The sequence below is a fragment of the Electrona antarctica genome, assembly GCF_951216825.1.
Source record: "Electrona antarctica genome assembly, chromosome: 16".
Classification (NCBI taxonomy): Eukaryota; Metazoa; Chordata; class Actinopteri; order Myctophiformes; family Myctophidae; genus Electrona; species Electrona antarctica.
This window is the reverse complement of record NC_136797.1, coordinates 12248318-12266586: the sequence shown is the minus strand read 5'-3', so window position 1 is coordinate 12266586 and position 18269 is coordinate 12248318. Positions and strand designations below refer to the sequence as shown.

At 41.8% G+C, this 18269-nt stretch overlaps 3 protein-coding genes across 5 annotated transcripts in view; 1 reads left to right on the top strand and 2 right to left on the bottom strand.

The window, feature by feature from the left end:
• The window catches only part of ak3 (adenylate kinase 3), a 465380-nt gene that overhangs the window by 385892 nt on the left and 61219 nt on the right, over positions 1-18269 (bottom strand). The gene's annotated exons all lie outside the window — the stretch shown is intronic.
• Positions 1-18269, top strand: part of camkk2 (calcium/calmodulin-dependent protein kinase kinase 2) — a 37464-nt gene that overhangs the window by 12957 nt on the left and 6238 nt on the right. For all 3 annotated transcript variants that reach the window (XM_079524495.1, XM_079524497.1, XM_079524496.1), the window contains exons 8-16: positions 498-534; positions 977-998; positions 1536-1624; positions 4229-4428; positions 5045-5098; positions 5641-5714; positions 7359-7446; positions 14465-14596; positions 17110-17213. In XM_079524495.1, coding sequence (XP_079380621.1) covers positions 498-534; positions 977-998; positions 1536-1624; positions 4229-4428; positions 5045-5098; positions 5641-5714; positions 7359-7446; positions 14465-14596; positions 17110-17213 — 800 coding nt within the window. The remainder of the gene's footprint in view (positions 1-497; positions 535-976; positions 999-1535; positions 1625-4228; positions 4429-5044; positions 5099-5640; positions 5715-7358; positions 7447-14464; positions 14597-17109; positions 17214-18269) is intronic.
• On the bottom strand, positions 11043-13220 carry LOC306939795 (nuclear factor 7, ovary-like). The gene has a single exon (XM_079524501.1). The coding sequence runs from the start codon at positions 12740-12742 to the stop codon at positions 11348-11350; it is 1395 nt and encodes a 464-aa protein (XP_079380627.1). The 5' UTR covers positions 12743-13220; the 3' UTR covers positions 11043-11347.

Here is an 18269-nt window from a genome sequence, read left to right as displayed (position 1 = left end):
GTCAGGTAATGGCCTGACGAAGACGTGACTGAAACTTCGAAACGTTGTCGCTATATATAGTCATGCCACAACTTAGCTTCAGTGGAGTGTGAGAACAAAACGGTATGTTTATTATTGCATTGAAAAAATTGCATAGAGACATCACATCCAAGTCGATAATACACGACAAAGATGTTATGCAGGTATAATGACAGCTTCACAGCAATGCTTACAATTCCACCAGGCCTTAGGTAACATGCTTATTGACGTAGTCAGTGTGCAGTAGTGTGTAATTATGCTTTGGGCTAATTATGCTTGGGCATAGTGTATGTGCGTGCGTGTGCGACTGTGCGTGCGTGTGCGTTTGATCTATCTAGTATTTATGAAACATTTCAGAAGCTATGGTCTGTGTTCCTACAGAATTATTTGTGTTATTACTATAACTATAGTTCGGTGTTTCTACTGAGGATTCATGCATTTTTCCCCCTCATTTCCCTCCCTCTCCACGTTGCTCCCAGGTCTTGGACGACCCCACTGAGGACCATCTGTACATGGGTAAGCCCGCCAGCCAGCCAGGCCAGATTGATCCACCCGCTAATAATTGCAACACTCGCATCATGCACACGTTGTTTTTCTATTATGAGTATATTTTTTTCACAACGTAAAATAATGTCAACGTAAAAAAAATCATGACCTGACGAAGATGTAACTTAAACATCGAAACGTTGTCACTTTTTATTTGCACCCTGTTATATTAAAAAGGGCCTAAATTGTCTCCCGTGCTGCTCCCGTGCCTTCTTTTTTCGCATGTAACCTGTCCTGCTTCTGAGATGCACCAGACTAGCCTGTTATAGGCTAGAGGCACGGTTGGAACTCCCTTCTACGTAAAATAATAAGCCCATGACGGCAATTAAAAGATAGTATTATTTTCAGCTGATGTATTCATAAGAGAAAGCTCCTCTGTTGCACTAACGTGTCTTTGTGTTTCCCCACACAGTGTTTGAGCTGGTCAAGCAAGGGTGAGTTACTGGTCATCTTCTGGTCATACTGTAATGCAGTGGTTCCCACAGTACTTGAGGGAGCTCCAGGGGGTCCCCCAGCTAAATGATCATTTGGAACCAAATGGACCCTTATGGGTCTGTAACTCAGAGAGTGGGTCCATTTGGTTCCATTTGTACCCTCTCAGAGTTAAATTAGCATTGATTTTACAATATAAATTGGGGGTCCCAGAGATAGAAATGCTATTAAATAGGGGTCCGTAGACTAATGACTAATGTCAAACTGAGGGGGTCCTTGAAATTAAACGGGTTGAAAATCACTGCGAGAGCCATAAAAATCTTCTCTCATTGGGGTCCCTGGCATATCTTTTCAAATGGGGGTCCGTAGGCTAATTAGTGTTGACTTGGGGGTCCTTGGCATGAAAAAGTTTGGGAACCACTGCTGTAATGAATAGAAAGCAAGAACAGAAGAAGCTTGGTTTCATTGAGTGATATGTGTGTGTGTGTGTGTGTGTGTGTGTGTGTGTGCGTGTGCGCGTGTGTGCGTGAGATACTCAGGGCTGTGATGGAGGTACCAACAGATAAACCGTTCAATGAGGACCAAGCTCGTTTTTATTTCCAGGATCTTCTCCGGGGAATTGAGTTCTGTGAGTCTACCTGACTTCCTTTCCTTCCTTATTCACTGTTTCTTGTGTCGATAAGCTGTAGGGTAAACTCCTTCCAGTCAGAGGGGACTTGACTTTAATGCTGCAATCTCAGAACTTATTTTAATGAATACAGTGTTATTTTGCCCAATCTGAATGGTAGAGCATGCAGATCAAATCAACTAATCGAAATGATTCATCGAGCGCGGCACGGCTGCAGCTCACCTCTCCTTGGCTGCGGCTCACCGCTCCAAGAGATGTGTCAAATGCGGAGAACAAATCTCACTGCGGTAACGTGTGTGACAAATCGTACGACTTTGATTCAAGTTTCTTTATTAGGATAAACCCCTTGAGATGTGCCAGCTCAACAGTCGTATACAGAGTACACAAAAACAAATCACATATATACTATTATACATAGATACATACATAGACGAACCTCGAAAAACATCACAGCCTTAGGATGACTTAAAATCCAGTAATAGATTGTTCAATGCAGTGATTGCTAAAATACAATCATTTACCGATTAACAAGAACAGACACAGCTTTGAACATAAAGGCATGTGTACCAATTTCCTTAAGAGACATGGCCAAAGCATTTCCGGGGGTCCCCAAGAGGTCCCCAGCCAAAACGGTTGACAACCTCTGGTCTACCTAACCAACCGACCCAGTAAGTAAGGAGGATACATTTTTAGAAATCTTGTAGAAATTACAACCTTGCTCTGGAATTTTGAATTCTAAAATGTATACAATCTATTTCCAGTACCTTTACCTTTTTTGAGTGTGATTGTAATGGGGAAAGTAATTCCAGATGAATAGTCACGGCGCACATGCTTTTTTCAATGTCACAATCAAAGAGGAGGCTTGCTGTGTGCGTTTTCTTTTTTTTTCTTTCTTTTTTAAGTGGTGCAACCACTTCCTTAAGTGACTATGTGTGTGGGTGGGTGTGTGGGTGGGTGTGTCTAAGCACGAAAACAGCATGGTTGTTTTTCACCACCTGTGCGCAACCTAACACACACACAAACACACGCACATATTAACTGTATATATGGTGATTTTGGGTGTGCCAGTACAGTACAGTACAGTACAGTACAGTAGAGGGACCCCCACACGGTAACTCTGTCATTTCTCAACCGTTTCGGACGCGGGGCGGCTCGCCGGAATCGGGGCGGCACCCTGGGTGCGTTCCCCAGGGACCCCCACACAGAGTTGCACCACTTACTTCACATGGGTGTGATTTTTTTCTTCCTCGCACAACATTAGCAGGAACAGTTTGTGAGATCTTTTCCGTTAGTAGGATGATAATAATGTGGCTTCCTGCTGATATCTGTGACTCACTTGCTGTGTTTGTTGCATATTTAAAGACTCCTCCATGGGGGGGGGGGGGGGCATCACACCCCAAACAATATGCATTTCAGCAGTTTGACTTGTTCCTATATTTAACGTGGGGAATCAAGACATGTTTCAGAGGTACAGTACTGGCATTGGCATTGTTAGTACTGATAATGAAATGTAAGTGTAAGTAATATTGTAGTGCTGATAAATGTAAGTGGTGCCTTTTTAAAGTGCTTCTCTCCAATGTGTTTTACTATTTAATCCATTGAGACCTGGAACACATCCATGTCACGTTAGCGTTTAACCACATTAACCATTAACCCATTTTGGGTGGGAACCCCTTTTGGTGTTTTAAACATTATGTTATAATTTAGCTATTGAAAAATAGCAGATCTACAAGCTCATAGCGCGCCACCGAGTGGCGCGCTATGAACTTGTAGGTCTGCTATTTTTGAAAAATCGTTAAAATGTGCCTCAAATCTTTCCGAAAATTGTCATGATTTAGAAAACCTTTTTTTTTTTAATTTCGACGTCAGGCCTGAATGGGTTAAATTACGTTCACCCATTCACATGACCGGGCGATATGGCCAAAACTTCACGGCAGTATATTGTCGATATTATTAATTTTTTTTTTCAACTTAAATTTGTATTAATTTTTCATGAACAACCAAAAAAACAAACAAAAACACACAAAGAACAATAAGACAAACAATTGAACATCACAGTATATATGTTGCCAAACATCATCTTATGAATCAAGAAATAAAATAAAAGGATAAATGCTATATTAGCTGGAGATACTAATGGAAAAGAAGAAAAAAACATACATACATACAGTGGGAATAATATTGGACAATAAAGTCGTTTCCCTTTTTCAGAAATTCAATGTAATTTCTACCACCAATGTCGTAAATATATTGTTTGTATCATAGATAGATAGATAGATAAATCTTAGAAATAGCCCGATATTCCTTTTATGAAATGTTTTTCCCCAGTACTCATTATGCGAGGGTTTTAATGACTATATTTTGTTAGCATTATGTTATGCTTTAGCTATTGAAAAATAGCAGATCTACAAGCTCATAGCGCGCCACCGAGTGGCGCGCTACGAGCTTGTAGGTCTGCTATTTTTGAAAAATCAAAGAACGACATAGACATAGACATAGAAACATAGCTTTTTCAGAAAACTGTCAGGATGTAGAAGACATTTTTAGAATCTGATCTCAGGTCAAAATGGGTTAATTATGTGGGTCTTATTTCTCCTGATCCAGTGCATTACCAGAAGATCATCCACAGGGACATCAAGCCCTCTAACCTGCTGGTGGGAGAAGACGGTCACGTAAAGATCGCCGACTTTGGGGTCAGCAACCAGTTTGAGGGGACCGACGCCCTTCTGACCAGCACCGTGGGAACGCCCGCTTTCCTCGCCCCAGAGACGCTTTCAGAGACCAGGAAGAACTTCTCTGGCAAGGTGAAATGGACATTATTGCTCGCTAGCAATCCTCTGTGGGTTGACATTGTGTGAAATGTAGCATAGAAGTGAAGTGCCGTTTTCCCCGACACCCTGCACTTATATTTGCTGGCCTCCCTTCACTGGCTCCCGGTTTCATTTAGAATCGATTTTAAAGTCATGTTATTTACTTTTAAATGTTTAAATGGGCTGGCCCCTGAGTATCTCCGAGCTCGTGAAACCCTACAACCACGGCTAGAGCTCTGCGCTCCGCCGATCAGGTACTGCTAGAGGGCCGAATTACAAAGAAGAGCACTAGGGGCGCACGCTCTTTCGCGGCTGCGGCTCCTAGGCTCTGGAAGAGCTTGCCTCTTCATATTCGCTCTGCCCCATCCATTAATGTTTTTAAATCTCACCTTAAAACTCATCTTTTCTCCCTGGCTTTCACTCCCTCTTGAGTCCATTTTAGGTTTTGTTTTATCTTAGCTCTTTTTTGTTTTGCTTATATTTTGTCAACATTTCTGATTGTGAAAAATGTGCTTTATAAATAAAGTTTGATTTGATTTGATTTGATTTGATATGGACTACTTTAAAAGATGTGGCAATAAATGTAACCCATTCTTAATTTGTCTTCTAGGCTTTGGATGTTTGGGCCATGGGAGTGACACTTTATTGTTTTGTTTTCGGAGTGGTGAGTTGACATCTTCACATAAAACTGATTTTACTTTTTAATGAAACCATTTAGACCTGAGATCAGATTCTAAAAGATGTCTCCTAAATCATTTCTATATCAGTGGTTCTAAAACTATTTCATGTCAAGGACACCCCAAAAACTATTCTGTAATTGGCTGCCGACCCCCATCTGAAAATATGTTGTTCCAGTGACCCCCCCCCCCCCCCACACACACACACACACACACACACACACACACAGAAGCAAATATTTGAGTTAAAAACGTTCGCTGTGAAAGAATATACAGTATATTCAAAGATTTGCGCCACATTTTCATGATTTTTCAAAAATAGCAGATCTACAAGCTTGTAGCGTGGCACCGAGTGCCGCGCTACGAGCTTGTAGATCTGCTATTTTTCAAAAGCTAAAGTACAACATAATGCTTTAAACACCAAAAGGGGTTCCCGCCCTGAATGAGCTTTGCTTGATTTTTCGCCCTGAATGGTGACAATTTTCAGTTTGTCTTCCATTGAAAACAAGTTTCTTCTGGTTTCATTCAGTGTCCGTTTATGGATGAGCGGATCCTTAGCCTTCATCAGAAGATCAAGACCCAGCCTGTAGAACTGCCAGAGCAGTGAGTATATAATCCTCCTTGTCATTCAATGAACATGCAATACAATACAGTAGCACTAATGTCTGCCCTTTGTTCCAGTGAATGTATATATCGTTGCTGTCGGGAGGAAACCGCATAACTACATTTTTGAGGTTTTTGATTTTTTTTGTTGGCATAAATCAGTGCTATTGAACACCCTTTACGTCTGTGTGTTGTTTCGAAAATATTGACCCAATGGAAAGTAGTAAAAAAGTGCTTTGGACAAAACCTCTTAACTCCATTGGACCCTCAAAATGTCTGCTAAAGCAACTAACTCCACCACCTCTCCCCCTCTCATGGAAGTAATTGACAATATATGAAGTTACAACACCAACTTTGATGAGGCTGTATTGCTTTGTTTTAACAAATATATGGTTTTCTTAATTTCCTGAAAAATGAACATTTTGGAGTTATGAGGTTTCCTCCCGACAGCAGAGATATCTGACATTCTGTGTGTTTTCCAAGTTTGTGGAACGCTGTGTCCTTCCTGTTTTCAGAATGACAATCCACCCACACCCCCAAAGCTGGATTTGAAAATAACGTTTTTTTTTGAAGATATTCATAGCAACATCCTTAGTTCTGAATTGAGTGTTAAATATGTCATGCGTGTGGCATGGATTGAGAGAGCGATCCGTTCTCTCATGCTGACTGTCTAGCTGTGCTGGTCAGGCACAGATATTTCAATGTATTTTCAGCAGTGGGGCGGCAGTGGCGCAGGAGGTATAGAGAGGCCGCTTGGGAACCGGAAATTTCCCATTTTGATCCCTGTGGGCTCCCCCTGAGTTGGTGTCGAAGTAGCCTGGGGTCCACCTATGCTTTCTATGGTATAGGAAGCTCCCGGCAGATCCGCCGGGAGCGTATTATTATTATTATTATTATTATTATTATTATTATTATTATTATTATTATTATTATACCATCTGGGAAACGGTACAGGAGCATCAGTGCCAGGACGGAAAGGATGCGGAGCAGTTTCTTTCCCCAGCAGGCAATCAGACTTTTGAACTCTAGTCTCCCTGGCAGATAGGACATGAACTCGGGGAGGCATTCCTATGCAAGAGAAGAGATGACATGAACTCTTATGTTCAGTTTTGAAATGTTTTTATATATTTTTATGTTGTTTTAATTAATGTGTAGTTGTCAGGGGCGTTACTAGCGCTACGCAGACAACTGCGTTGGGGGCGCCCAGAGGCAAGGGGGGGCGCCCAGAGGCAAGGGGGGGCGCCCAGAGGCAAGGGGGGGTGCCCAGAGGCAAGGGGGGGCGCCCAGAGGCAAGGGGGGGCGCCCAGAGGCAAGGGGGGGGCACAGAGGCAAGGGGGGGCGCCCAGAGGCAAGGGGGGGCGCCCAGAGGCAAGGGGGGGCGCCCAGAGGCAAGGGGGGGGGCGCCCAGAGGCAAGGGGGGGGCGCCCAGAGTCAAGGGGGGGCGCCCAGAGGCAAGGGGGGGCGCCCAGAGGCAAGGGGGGGGCGCCCAGAGGCAAGGGGGGGCGCCCAGAGGCAAGGGGGGGCGCCCAGAGGCAAGGGGGGGCACACGGCCACTCGTGCCGTCTGTAAAATAAAATGATACAGATGCACTTGAATATCACGAAACTAAACTAAACCTAATACTAATACTTCCTGTTTCAACAGTGCTGACATATCAGACGATCTCAAAGATCTGCTGCTGAAGATGTTGGACAAAAATCCAGAGAGAAGAATATCAATCCCACAGATTAAGGTTGGCGTCATAAGAATATCAATCCCACAGATTAAGGTTGGCATCATAAGAATATCAATCCCACAGATTAAGGTTGGCGTCATAAGAATATCAATCCCACAGATTAAGGTTGGCATCATAAGATCCAAAGACGATTCTTTTATTTATCTAGTTTATCCCATTTAGACCTGAGGACGATTCTACGAATGTCTTCTAAATCCTGACAGTTTTCTGAAAAACCCCATGTTTCTTTTTTATGTCAGTCGTGCTCAAACTATTTCATGTCAAGGACCCCAATAATTATATGTAATTGGCCGCTGACCCCCATCTGAAAGTATGTTGTTCCAGGGACCTCCCAGAAGCAAAGATTTGAGCTAAAAAACGTTCGCTCTGAAAGAATAATATTCAAACATTTGGGCCACATTTTCACGATTTTTCAAAAATAGCAGACCTACAAGCTCGTAGCGCGGCCGCGCTGAGCTTGTAGATCTGCTATTTTTCAATAGCTAAAGTATAACATTATGCTTAAAACACCAAAAGGGGTCATTTTGTTCTTTGTATATCACGACACTATGTCCGTGTAGTGATGAGCGAACAGAAGGAAATTAAAGTGGACAAAATGAGGCTTAGGCTGTTGTTGGGACAGCAATTGAGACCAACATGGATGGAACATTGCTAGTGGATTAACGGCTTTGCATGCAGTGGGAATGGGCCTAGTATATACCGCAGTTTTGTAATGCATCATCTTAAAGGAGAATTCCATGCTAGAAGGCTTTCTTACCTTTATTTGTAGTTGTTACGTCCCCACCAAAGAGGTCCAGGTGTTATTTCGTGCAAAAGCGCATTATTGGCTATTTCCCCTACCATAAGCCCTCAATGAATTGCATTGAATTGAATGGGGAATTGGGGTGTTGTGCTAATTCGCTTATTTCCATCGCTCAAATGGTGGAAATTGTATATCATAATGTAAATAGTATCCCAAGCAGCACACTTTACCACTTATTTCGATGGAAATAAGCGAATTAGCAAAAACAAAAAACCTCCATTGAGGGCTTATATTAGGGGAAATAGCCAATAATGCACCTTTTGCACAAAATAACACCTGGACCTCTTTGGTGGGGACGTAACAACTACAAATATAGGTAAGAAAGCCTTCTAGTATGGAATTCTCCTTTGAATGATCTGTGTAAATGGAAATAGGTTTGTATGCATAGACCATAGACTGTATCGAATGACCTTGCCACAATAGGTTTTTAATGAAAGGATATGTCTTAAGTGTTTAAAGGTACACAATACATGAGTCAATATGAGAATGTAAGACACACTGAACCGAGAGAACTGTCCATGGCCTCTGTGCCAGTGTTGTTTTCGTCGACTAAAACTAAGACGAAAAATGTCCGTCGACTACCTTTTTCCACTGACGAAAACTAAATGGAAACTAAATGAAAACTAAGCTATGACGACTAAAACTAAGACTAAATATACTGACAATTTCGTCAGCAAATAAAAACTAGACTAAAATGTTAGGAAGGGACTAGTGGACAAGAGATCCAGAATAAGTCATTTTACACTTGGTTTCAGCAAGTCATTACGACGGCATCAAGGACCGCCAAAATACATTTTGTTCGGCTAAATCAACTGTAGATTTAGTCGACTGAAATCTTATGATATTTAGTTGACTAAAACTAGACTAACACTAAAACATTCCAGGTGACTAAAATGTGACTAAAACTAAATGAAAACTATTCAAGAGACTAAAACTAAAATCAAAATTTGCTGCCAAAAACAACACTGCTCGGATGCACCGTCTGGAGTGTAATATATTACTACTCATATATTACTCCTACTTATTCAGTCTCAGTCTCAGCATATCGTTTCATTTCCGGGTTATCGGTGAGGTGTGGGGGCTTCTTGTTGTGACACACAATGATCAGCAGCATTTAGCACAGACCGCGTTTACCTCTCGTCAGAAATGGTTATTTTGGTTGGTTATGTCCAGGGCAATGCGAAGACATGATATGATATGATATAGTACTTAATTGTCAGTTCACACTGAAATTTGTCTTGCGACCCAGCAGCCAAGTATGCAGAACACATATACACACATTCGACATAACACAAAGAACAAGACAATTTACATACATAAAGACATGAAGACAAGAGCAATATCCACCTCCTAGATTACCCCGTGGCTACTACAAAGCCGCATGTGGCCCCCAGGCCACCAGTTGCCCATGTATGCTCTACCACATACATGGGCAACTGGAGGCCCGGGGGCCACATGCGGCCCCCACCATCACTTAATGTGGCCCTCAGGTTAATATTAGAATACTGATATATTATTGATTTCAGCTGTTACAATTCCAAACATGCAAACATGACCCGCTTTAATTACTAGTTTATATTAGTAGCTGAATGACTAGTATTAGAATTTCATTGTCTTTTTTTTTTGCGTCCAATGAATTTGCATTTACGTTCATAAAGTTAACATAAGTATAACTAAATGCATTTGAAATAAAATAAAAAAATAACTTTTCAGGATTCCAATTCAAAAATAGCAAAACAATTATAATCAGGATTTCAATTAAAATATAGCAAAAATAGCTGATCTACAAGCTCAAAACACGTCGCACTGTGACATGTTTTGAGCTTGTAGGCCCTCTGGAGTGAGTGTGTAAATATTGTGGCCCTCTCCATCATCAAAGTTGCCCACACCTGTGGTAGAGTATGTTAATGCAATATAACATATATAATCTGTATGATAGAGTGTGTTAATGCAATATAACTGTGGTGGTTGCATTTGGTCTCCCTGCTCTTCTATTGAGACATTTACACAGGATCTGACACGAATTCTGACCTCATGGTCAAGATACAATTTATCCCCTGAGCAAGCAGGCCGGCTCAATGGTAAAAATGTCTGTGCAGGAAACCAGGTTCAAATCCAGGGTAGAAGAGAAACGTTACATATAGTAGTGCTGCTTTAACTGGAAGAAACCTCGGGCAGAAATAGACTCTATAAAACTCTGTAATATTTAACATACTGACCTGTGCTCAGCGTCATATAAAATGACGTAACTTTTAATGTCTTAAACGTGGGAGTCAATATTGATGCAACTGAACTCAAATTCCACCGATGTTGTATGGTAGATCATGTTTATTTGATTTTCCAAATCATTTCTATACATACAGTAGATTTCTGTCTTTCAGATCTATAATTTCAACAAAAATCTAAGGTACATACATAATACATAACATATTTCTCTCTACACACTAAATAAAACAATAATTACATGATGAAAAAGTAAAGTAAGTAAACAGTAAAAGTATCATACTGTATATGTATCGATTCTTTGACAATTCAGTTTCGTCTTAGTATTAGTCGACAAAATCAACACTGGTAGAATCTGCTTCAGGTCTTAAAGGGAAATTCCACTCATTTTCAACATTTTACAATGTCATTATTATACCTTAGAGCTGTTGAAATAATAAAACAGTCCCCCCATTCTGTGTTGCCTAGAACTGGAGGTCTGAAAAAAATCATTAACATTATGAAGTACATCTCAGTGACATCACAAAGATGTACTTCATAATGTTAATGATTTTTTTCAGACCTCCAGTTCTAGGCAACACAGAATGGGGGGACTGTTTTATTATTTCAACAACAACTAGGTTGGTATATTAATGACACAGTAAAATGTTGAAAATGAGTGGTATTCCCCTTTAACGGGTTAATGTATACATCTAAACCCCGATATTACAATAACAACTATTGCCATTACCATGGTCAGTAATATCATCAGGTTATTAATGTTAACATTATTACCATTATTGATTGATCAAGATGCTCTATCAATCTATCATTTATCATCATCATATAATTATCGTCTTTGTCTTCATCATGTCTATGGTACATTGTCCAGAGTTAGACAGCTCTAGGTAAGATCTTCAGAGAACCACCAGAACCAGTGGCAATGCATGGAAAGAGTGTGTCAGTGAACCTGTGTGTGAAGGTGTGTATGTGTGTGTTAGTATCAGGATCACAGAATGACAGCTTTCCTTCATTCCAGTCCAGCTGGACTCTGATCTTCTGAGCTTTCTGCTTCACTGAGAGAACAGTGGATGACCCTGAGGAGGTTGCTGTGTATTTACCGTCATGTAACCATATTCTCCAGATTGGACCCCCTGTGTCTCCCTTCCTCTGATAGGACTCTGCTAACACACCTACTCCCCAGTGTGTATTGTCTCCAACCTCAACATCCCAGCTGTGACTCCCTGAGTTAAAGCCTTCAGAACCAAGGACATTGCCATAGCAGTCAAATCTCTCTAGATTGTCTGGAAGCTTCCGTTTCTTTCCACATCTCACGCTGGTCAGATCATCAGACAGGGTGAATAATGGATGGGCAGTGTTGGGGTCCAGAATGACAGGAGTGTAGGAGACAATGTCCTTCATCTTGTCCCAGACTCTGAAGGCCAGGTTGCCCAGGTGTTTGGCCACGTCTATCAGTGCTCCTGAGACCGGCTGTGGGTCCTGCAGTGTGACCTGGACTCTCTCCATCATGGTCTTGTAGTTCTGCAGGAATGAGATGTGTTCAGCTTTCAGCTCCTCCTCTATGGCTCTGATCACGTCTGAAATGGTTGATATGTCTCTGTTCAGACCCTCAATCTTCTCCTTCATCATCTGACTCTTCTGCTGCTCTTCCTCCCTCAGTTCGGTGATCCTGGCCTCCTCTTCATCATGTAGAAACTGATGAAGCTTCTTAAACTGTTCCTTCATCTGCGTCTCTGTGTGGCGTGTCTGGAACGTAATGTGTTCTGCTGTCTGGTCATAGTTTGTTTTTGTTTTATTAAAGTCCTCCAGTTTGTCCTGTAAAGGCTTCAGTGATTTCTGGACCTCCTCCTTGTGATCCAGAGCAGCTTCATCGATGGGTCTGAAACGGTGGTTGGCGTGTTTTTCTGAATGAAGACAAACAAGACACACTGGCTGTTGACAATCCAGACAGAACAGTTTGAGTTTTTCAGCGTGCAGACCACAGAGATCCTCAACCTCAGACCCTGTTGACATTTTCTTCAGTCTCTCCTGTAGTCTCTCCTGTAGGAAGGCCTCACACAGGTTCTTCAGAGCCAGGTCTATGGGTGAATCCCTTGATTGTCTCTTCTTACAAATGGGACACTCCTTTATTTCCTTCCCTCTCCACCATTCCTGTAGACAGTCTTTGCAAAAGCTGTGGCTACACGACAGGAGAACAGGATCTTTAAAGACGTCGTGACACACAGGACAGGAAAAGTCCTCTTCCGAAAGAGACACCTTGGCAGCCATTTTGCCTTTTCAGTAAAGCTACAAACACTCTGCTCAAGACAGGAAATCCAGCCAGTCAGTTGTGGTAACACTCTGTCTTCTAGAAGGTTCCCTGAAGTTTACTTTCGCAGTGAATCGTGCAGGCTCTTGTTAAAGTCCATTCAGTTGACAGAGTCAGCAGCAGGTTGTTCCAGTGGTCTGGGTCAATATTCCCTCCTGTAGCTGTGGATGGAAAGACAGTCTGTCCTCCTCACTGGAAGTTGTGCGTTTGATCCAAAGTGCAATCTTACCGTCCCAGATAAGTCAGGTGAGGGGTGGAGCTTTGACAGACCTGTTGCAAAGTTCACGCACACACACGCACTGTGTGCCTGATTCAGTATAGACCACACAAACTGAATTGGTTGAATGTATTGAAGTCAGGACAGTCTTTTATATATTATAAAGTATAGACAAGACAAATAGACAACGTGTAGGGAACAAGAGAGTGAACAGAATGGGAAAAGCTAGATTTTTTTTATTGTCTCAGTGTGGAATTTGACCATTCAAAGTGTTTTACAATGCACGCCGTATCTCATTAACCCTTGTACACACCAACAGAGACAGCTGCTGTATATTCCAATCACCTGCCTGCTCTTCATGAGCAGTTAAGGGTTCCGTGGCGTATACACATCACAAAATGTGTATTATTTATATCACATTTTGGATGCAAGCTCCTGCCCCTCTCTGTCGTTTCCTAGGTAACCAGAAAAACATGTCCTGTCAATTGTTATACATAACAGCAGAGACAAGCGCAAGCATAATGCCTGCCCCTTGCCCACCGAAACCGATGGGAATCTTTATACCGTTACATAATGTGAGACACGATGCACAGTGAACGATAGCTGCATGGCAAGCTCTTGCTGAATATTCAACATTCAACATAACACATTGTTTGGGGGCAAGTATGTTATTATGGGGTCACATGCAAAGGAATACATATCAAGAGGATAAAAATGATGCAGTTATACATTTCAGTTGTTTTCTCCCCTGCAGAACTGTTCAGGCAGCAATTACTGTGTGTACTATTATTATAGCCAAGCTCATATCACAGTTTCACCTAATGCTCATACATGCAGCAAATCTTATTTGGGTCAAAACAGAATACACACCTTCACACACAGGTTCACTGACACACTCTTTCCATACATTTACACTGGTCCTGGTGGTTCTCTGAAGATCTTACCTAGAGCTGTCTAACTCTGGACAATGTACCATAGACATGATGAAGACAAAGACGATAATTATATGATGATGATAAATGATAGATTGATAGAGCATCTTGATCAATCAATAATGGTAATAATGTTAACATTAATAACCTGATGATATTACTGACCATGGTAATGGCAATAGTTGTTATTGTAATATCGGGGTTTAGATGTATACATTAACCTGTTTATTTTTCTATGTCCTACAAGCTCACAGCTTGTAGATCGGCTATTTTCAGCAAGTGTAAAATCAGCCATTACGACGGCATCAAGGCCCGCCAAAATACATTTTAGTCGACTGAATCAACTGTAGATTTAGTCGACTAAAATCACATGACATTTAGTCGACTAAAACTAGACTAACACTAAGACATTCCAGGTGACTGAAATGTGACGAAAACGTAACTGAAAACTATTGAAGAGACTACGGCTAAAACTAAAATTTCAAAATTTGCTGCCAAAAACAACACTTCTCTGTGCCTCATTTCACGTCCAGGTTCAGCCGTGGGTGACGAGGAATGGCGCGGAGCCTCTACCGCCAGAGGACGACAACTGCTGTATGGTGATCGAAGTGACGGAGGAGGAGGTGGAGAACTCTGTCAAACACATTCCTAGCCTGGCCACAGTGGTAAGATAAAAAAATGCAAGTTTTCACAGGAAGAGTGCTATAGTCCGGCAACCGTTGTTTGACCCATTTTAGGCCTGACATCGAAATAAAAAAAAATTCTTTTCTCAATATTTCATGTCAAGGACCCCAAAAATGATATGTAATATGCCTCCGCCCCCCATCTGAAAATATGTTATTCCAGGGATCTCAGAAGCAAAGATATATTATATATATTATATAATATATATTCAAAGATTTGAGGCACATTTTCACGATTTTTCAAAAATAGCAGACCTACAAGTTCATAGAGCGGCACTCGGTGCCGCGTTATGAGCTTGTAGATCTGCTATTTTTCAATAGCTAAAGTATAACATAATGCTTAAAACACCAAAAGGGGTTCCCACCCAAAATGGGATAAAGTGGATTAGTTTTGCACAAATGTGATGAGGTCAGCACAAATGTGATGAGGTCAGCACATTTTGGGCAATTTACAATTTAGGCATTTAGCAGACGCTCTTAATCCAGAGCGACTTACATTAAGCAAGAACAAAAGCATGGGAATACATCACATATATAAAAAGCGTTTATCAAGAAACATGCGTAAGCTAAGAACGTAGCTAGAACATATCTATATAATGACACTGTACATATAAACTATACATATATACTATACTATGCTGTACTAAGAATCCGGACTAAGAATCAAGTTTTACAGCATGGCCATATTTTCAGATGTAAATAAACTAGCAACAGTTTGAGCAGATTCACAATTTACCTTTCTGTGCAGGTTTAAGAAATGTGTGTTCTATACCCTCTTATTGGGCAAGTGGCTATGGCTGTTTTTAGCCCAAGGAGTGTATTTTGTGCAAAACTAATGCTTGGAATGGATTCAGAATCATGAAAACCCCCTAGTTTGACATGTCACATGGTACTTAAAGCAAAAGGAAAGTTTGATATTTGATATCTTTGCCTCTCATAGGATGTTAATGGTAGGGTCACAAGAAACCTCTATAAAACAAATTGCCCAATAGTGACAGCCGGTCAGCAAGTGGATTCATGAATGTATGTATGTATATAGACAATATTTTAGGCCAATAAAAAAGACTATTATATTATACCAAATTTCCGACCCGTCCACCTCGGCTGCCGGACTACGGTATGCTCTTTAATCAGTGTTACTATGTAGTGACTTCGGCCTGGCGATTAAGGCAAAGAAAGGGGTAGAGAGGCTGTTTTCTCCCTCAATCTGTGTGACCGTGACTAATTTAGAAAATCACTGGCAGTGTGCGACAAGGTTCTCATGTGTACATTGCCAGTAAGCTTTCACAAATTGTTTTTTTTTTAGGAAGATATTATTTATTTAGACAAACGTGTCACATTCTGTGAATTCATAATCTTGACATCCACCGAACCAGAGATACTCTTGTGAAATGATGTTCTCTACCTGAGCAATTATTATCTCTGCAAGGGCGGAGGTTTTGTTTTTGTCCCTGTCTCTTTGTCTCTGTGTCTGAGGAGATATATATTATCTGCCCGGTGCAAAGCAGCAGAGAGAGGAGAGAAAAAAAGATGCATGTTGTATATCTCCATAAATAGCCTGATTAGAATGTGTTCTTATACCTCTCATCATGTAAGAATGTTTGTGAATCCATAGAATCCTGACATTCCTTATGTATCTCTGTAACTCGTGGTCATAATATTCAAGTGGGGCTTTGAGGGTGGCATCTAAAGCATGTGAATGGCCTGGACGGTTAGCTCAACCGTCTGGGCACCTAGGCTGCCAAACCAGCCTGGACGGCGTGCCGCGGATTCGACTCCCGAGCCCGATGGCCTTTGCCGCGTGTCACGGCCGGGCTACACCAGGCTTTTCGCGCACAAAACGCACGCGTTTACCCTAACGTCACAGACATTGCTGTTCGTTGGAGTGGTTGCACCACTCATAAAAGAATAAAGCATGTTGAATATTAAGTTGATAGGTCGGGACATCACAGAGGTCTGTTGGGCATGAGTGTGGACTTGAGTGGCGTTTGGACACACCTCGTTTCCATGAGACGTTTCAGTGAGGAGAGAGATTTTGTTTCCCCTCCCCCGCCCCGCGTCTCCTGACCTCATTATATCACTTTAGTAAAGCTGCTCCCATAGATGACAGAATGCAATTTTCCTCAGCAGTTTGCATCTCCTCCAAATCCATCATTTAAATACCATTATACCACTATAAAAATGAAGGCACGGCTGCCTCTTAAAGGCAGTGGGAGCCAATACTAATTGGTTTAATGAATATCACGGTCAAAACACATCCATGAGTAATTATCTAACTAGTAAAATCGGCGTGGACAGACCACGACGCAGTTTGTAGTGTACGCCATAGATCATAGCGTGCCACCGAGTGGCACGCTACAAGCTTGTAGGTCTGCTATTTTTTTTAAATCGTAAAAATGTGGCGTCTAAATGGGTTAATAATAACAATTCTTTGGCAGAATCCATGCTAGAAGACTTCAGGAATGTGTGTTTGTTCTATACCCTCTTATTTACAGATAATGGTCAGAACCATGCTAAGGAAGCGCTCCTTTGGGAATCCCTTTGACTGGGGACGCAGAGAAGACCGGGGAGGTCTGTCAGCTCCAGGGCAAATGCTCAGGTAAGGCTCAATTCTCTGACTAATGTAGCCATAGCCACATAGGCTACGGTATTGTTTTCACTGCACCTACACCGATCAGCTGCCATGCAGCAAGGCCAAGAATGTGAATATTTTTCACATTGCTCACCGACAGCTATGTCAGTTTTGTGAATTCATAATCTGAGATCCACCGTCCGTCCCAGCCTGTGGGATGACATCCCACTTAGGCTTATGGAGCGGTACTAGTCAATCACTAGACATGCACACAGCATTACTGAGCGCCAATCCTGTGTCACTTGTTTGCCCACACGGTTGATGCACAGTTGCACACCACACAGAGAGAGGGAGAGAAAGAGATAGAGGGTGCGCGTAATCCAACACCATACATTATCGACTTGTTTTTACACCATTTTTCAGGAAGAGAGCGGGAAAGAGAGACCATGTGTCTGTACCTCGACACCACAGCACTATCGACTGTTTTACAATTTTGCCAGAGAGACATGGTTCTGTTCAGTTCTGTCCACGGCCACAGCTAGCCGCCACATCTGATTAGCAGCAACGTCCTCCATATTTATAAACGTGACAACATACCCTGCACACCTGTGACACGTGGGCACGTGCACAATTGCACAGGAGAGAGGCGCTGTTCATTTAAAGCCATTCTGGACGGGAACCCCTTTTGGTGTTTTAAGCATTATGATATACTTTAGCTATTGAAACATAGCAGATCTACAAGCTCATAACGCGGCACCGAGTGCCGCGCTATGAGCTTGTAGATCTGCTATTTTGTTTTGTTTTTTATCGTGAAAATGTGGCGCAAATCTTTTTCTTCTTTCATTCAGAGCAAACGTTTTTAACTCAAATCTTTGCTTCTGAGGGGTTCCTGGAATAACTTATTTTCAGATGGGGGGTCGGCGGCCAATTACATATAATTTTTGACATGAAATATTGAGCACCACTGACGTGGAAACAGGTATTTCAGAAAACTGTCATGATTTCGAAGACTTTTTTAAATTTCGACGTCGGGCCTAAATGGGTTAGAGCTAGGGCATTAAGCAACTAGTCGACCTTGTTGGT

Bases quoted from the DNA above. Each gene is read 5' to 3' on its own strand.
- LOC306939795 (XM_079524501.1), bottom strand. From the start codon at position 12,742: ATGGCTGCCAAGGTGTCTCTTTCGGAAGAGGACTTTTCCTGTCCTGTG.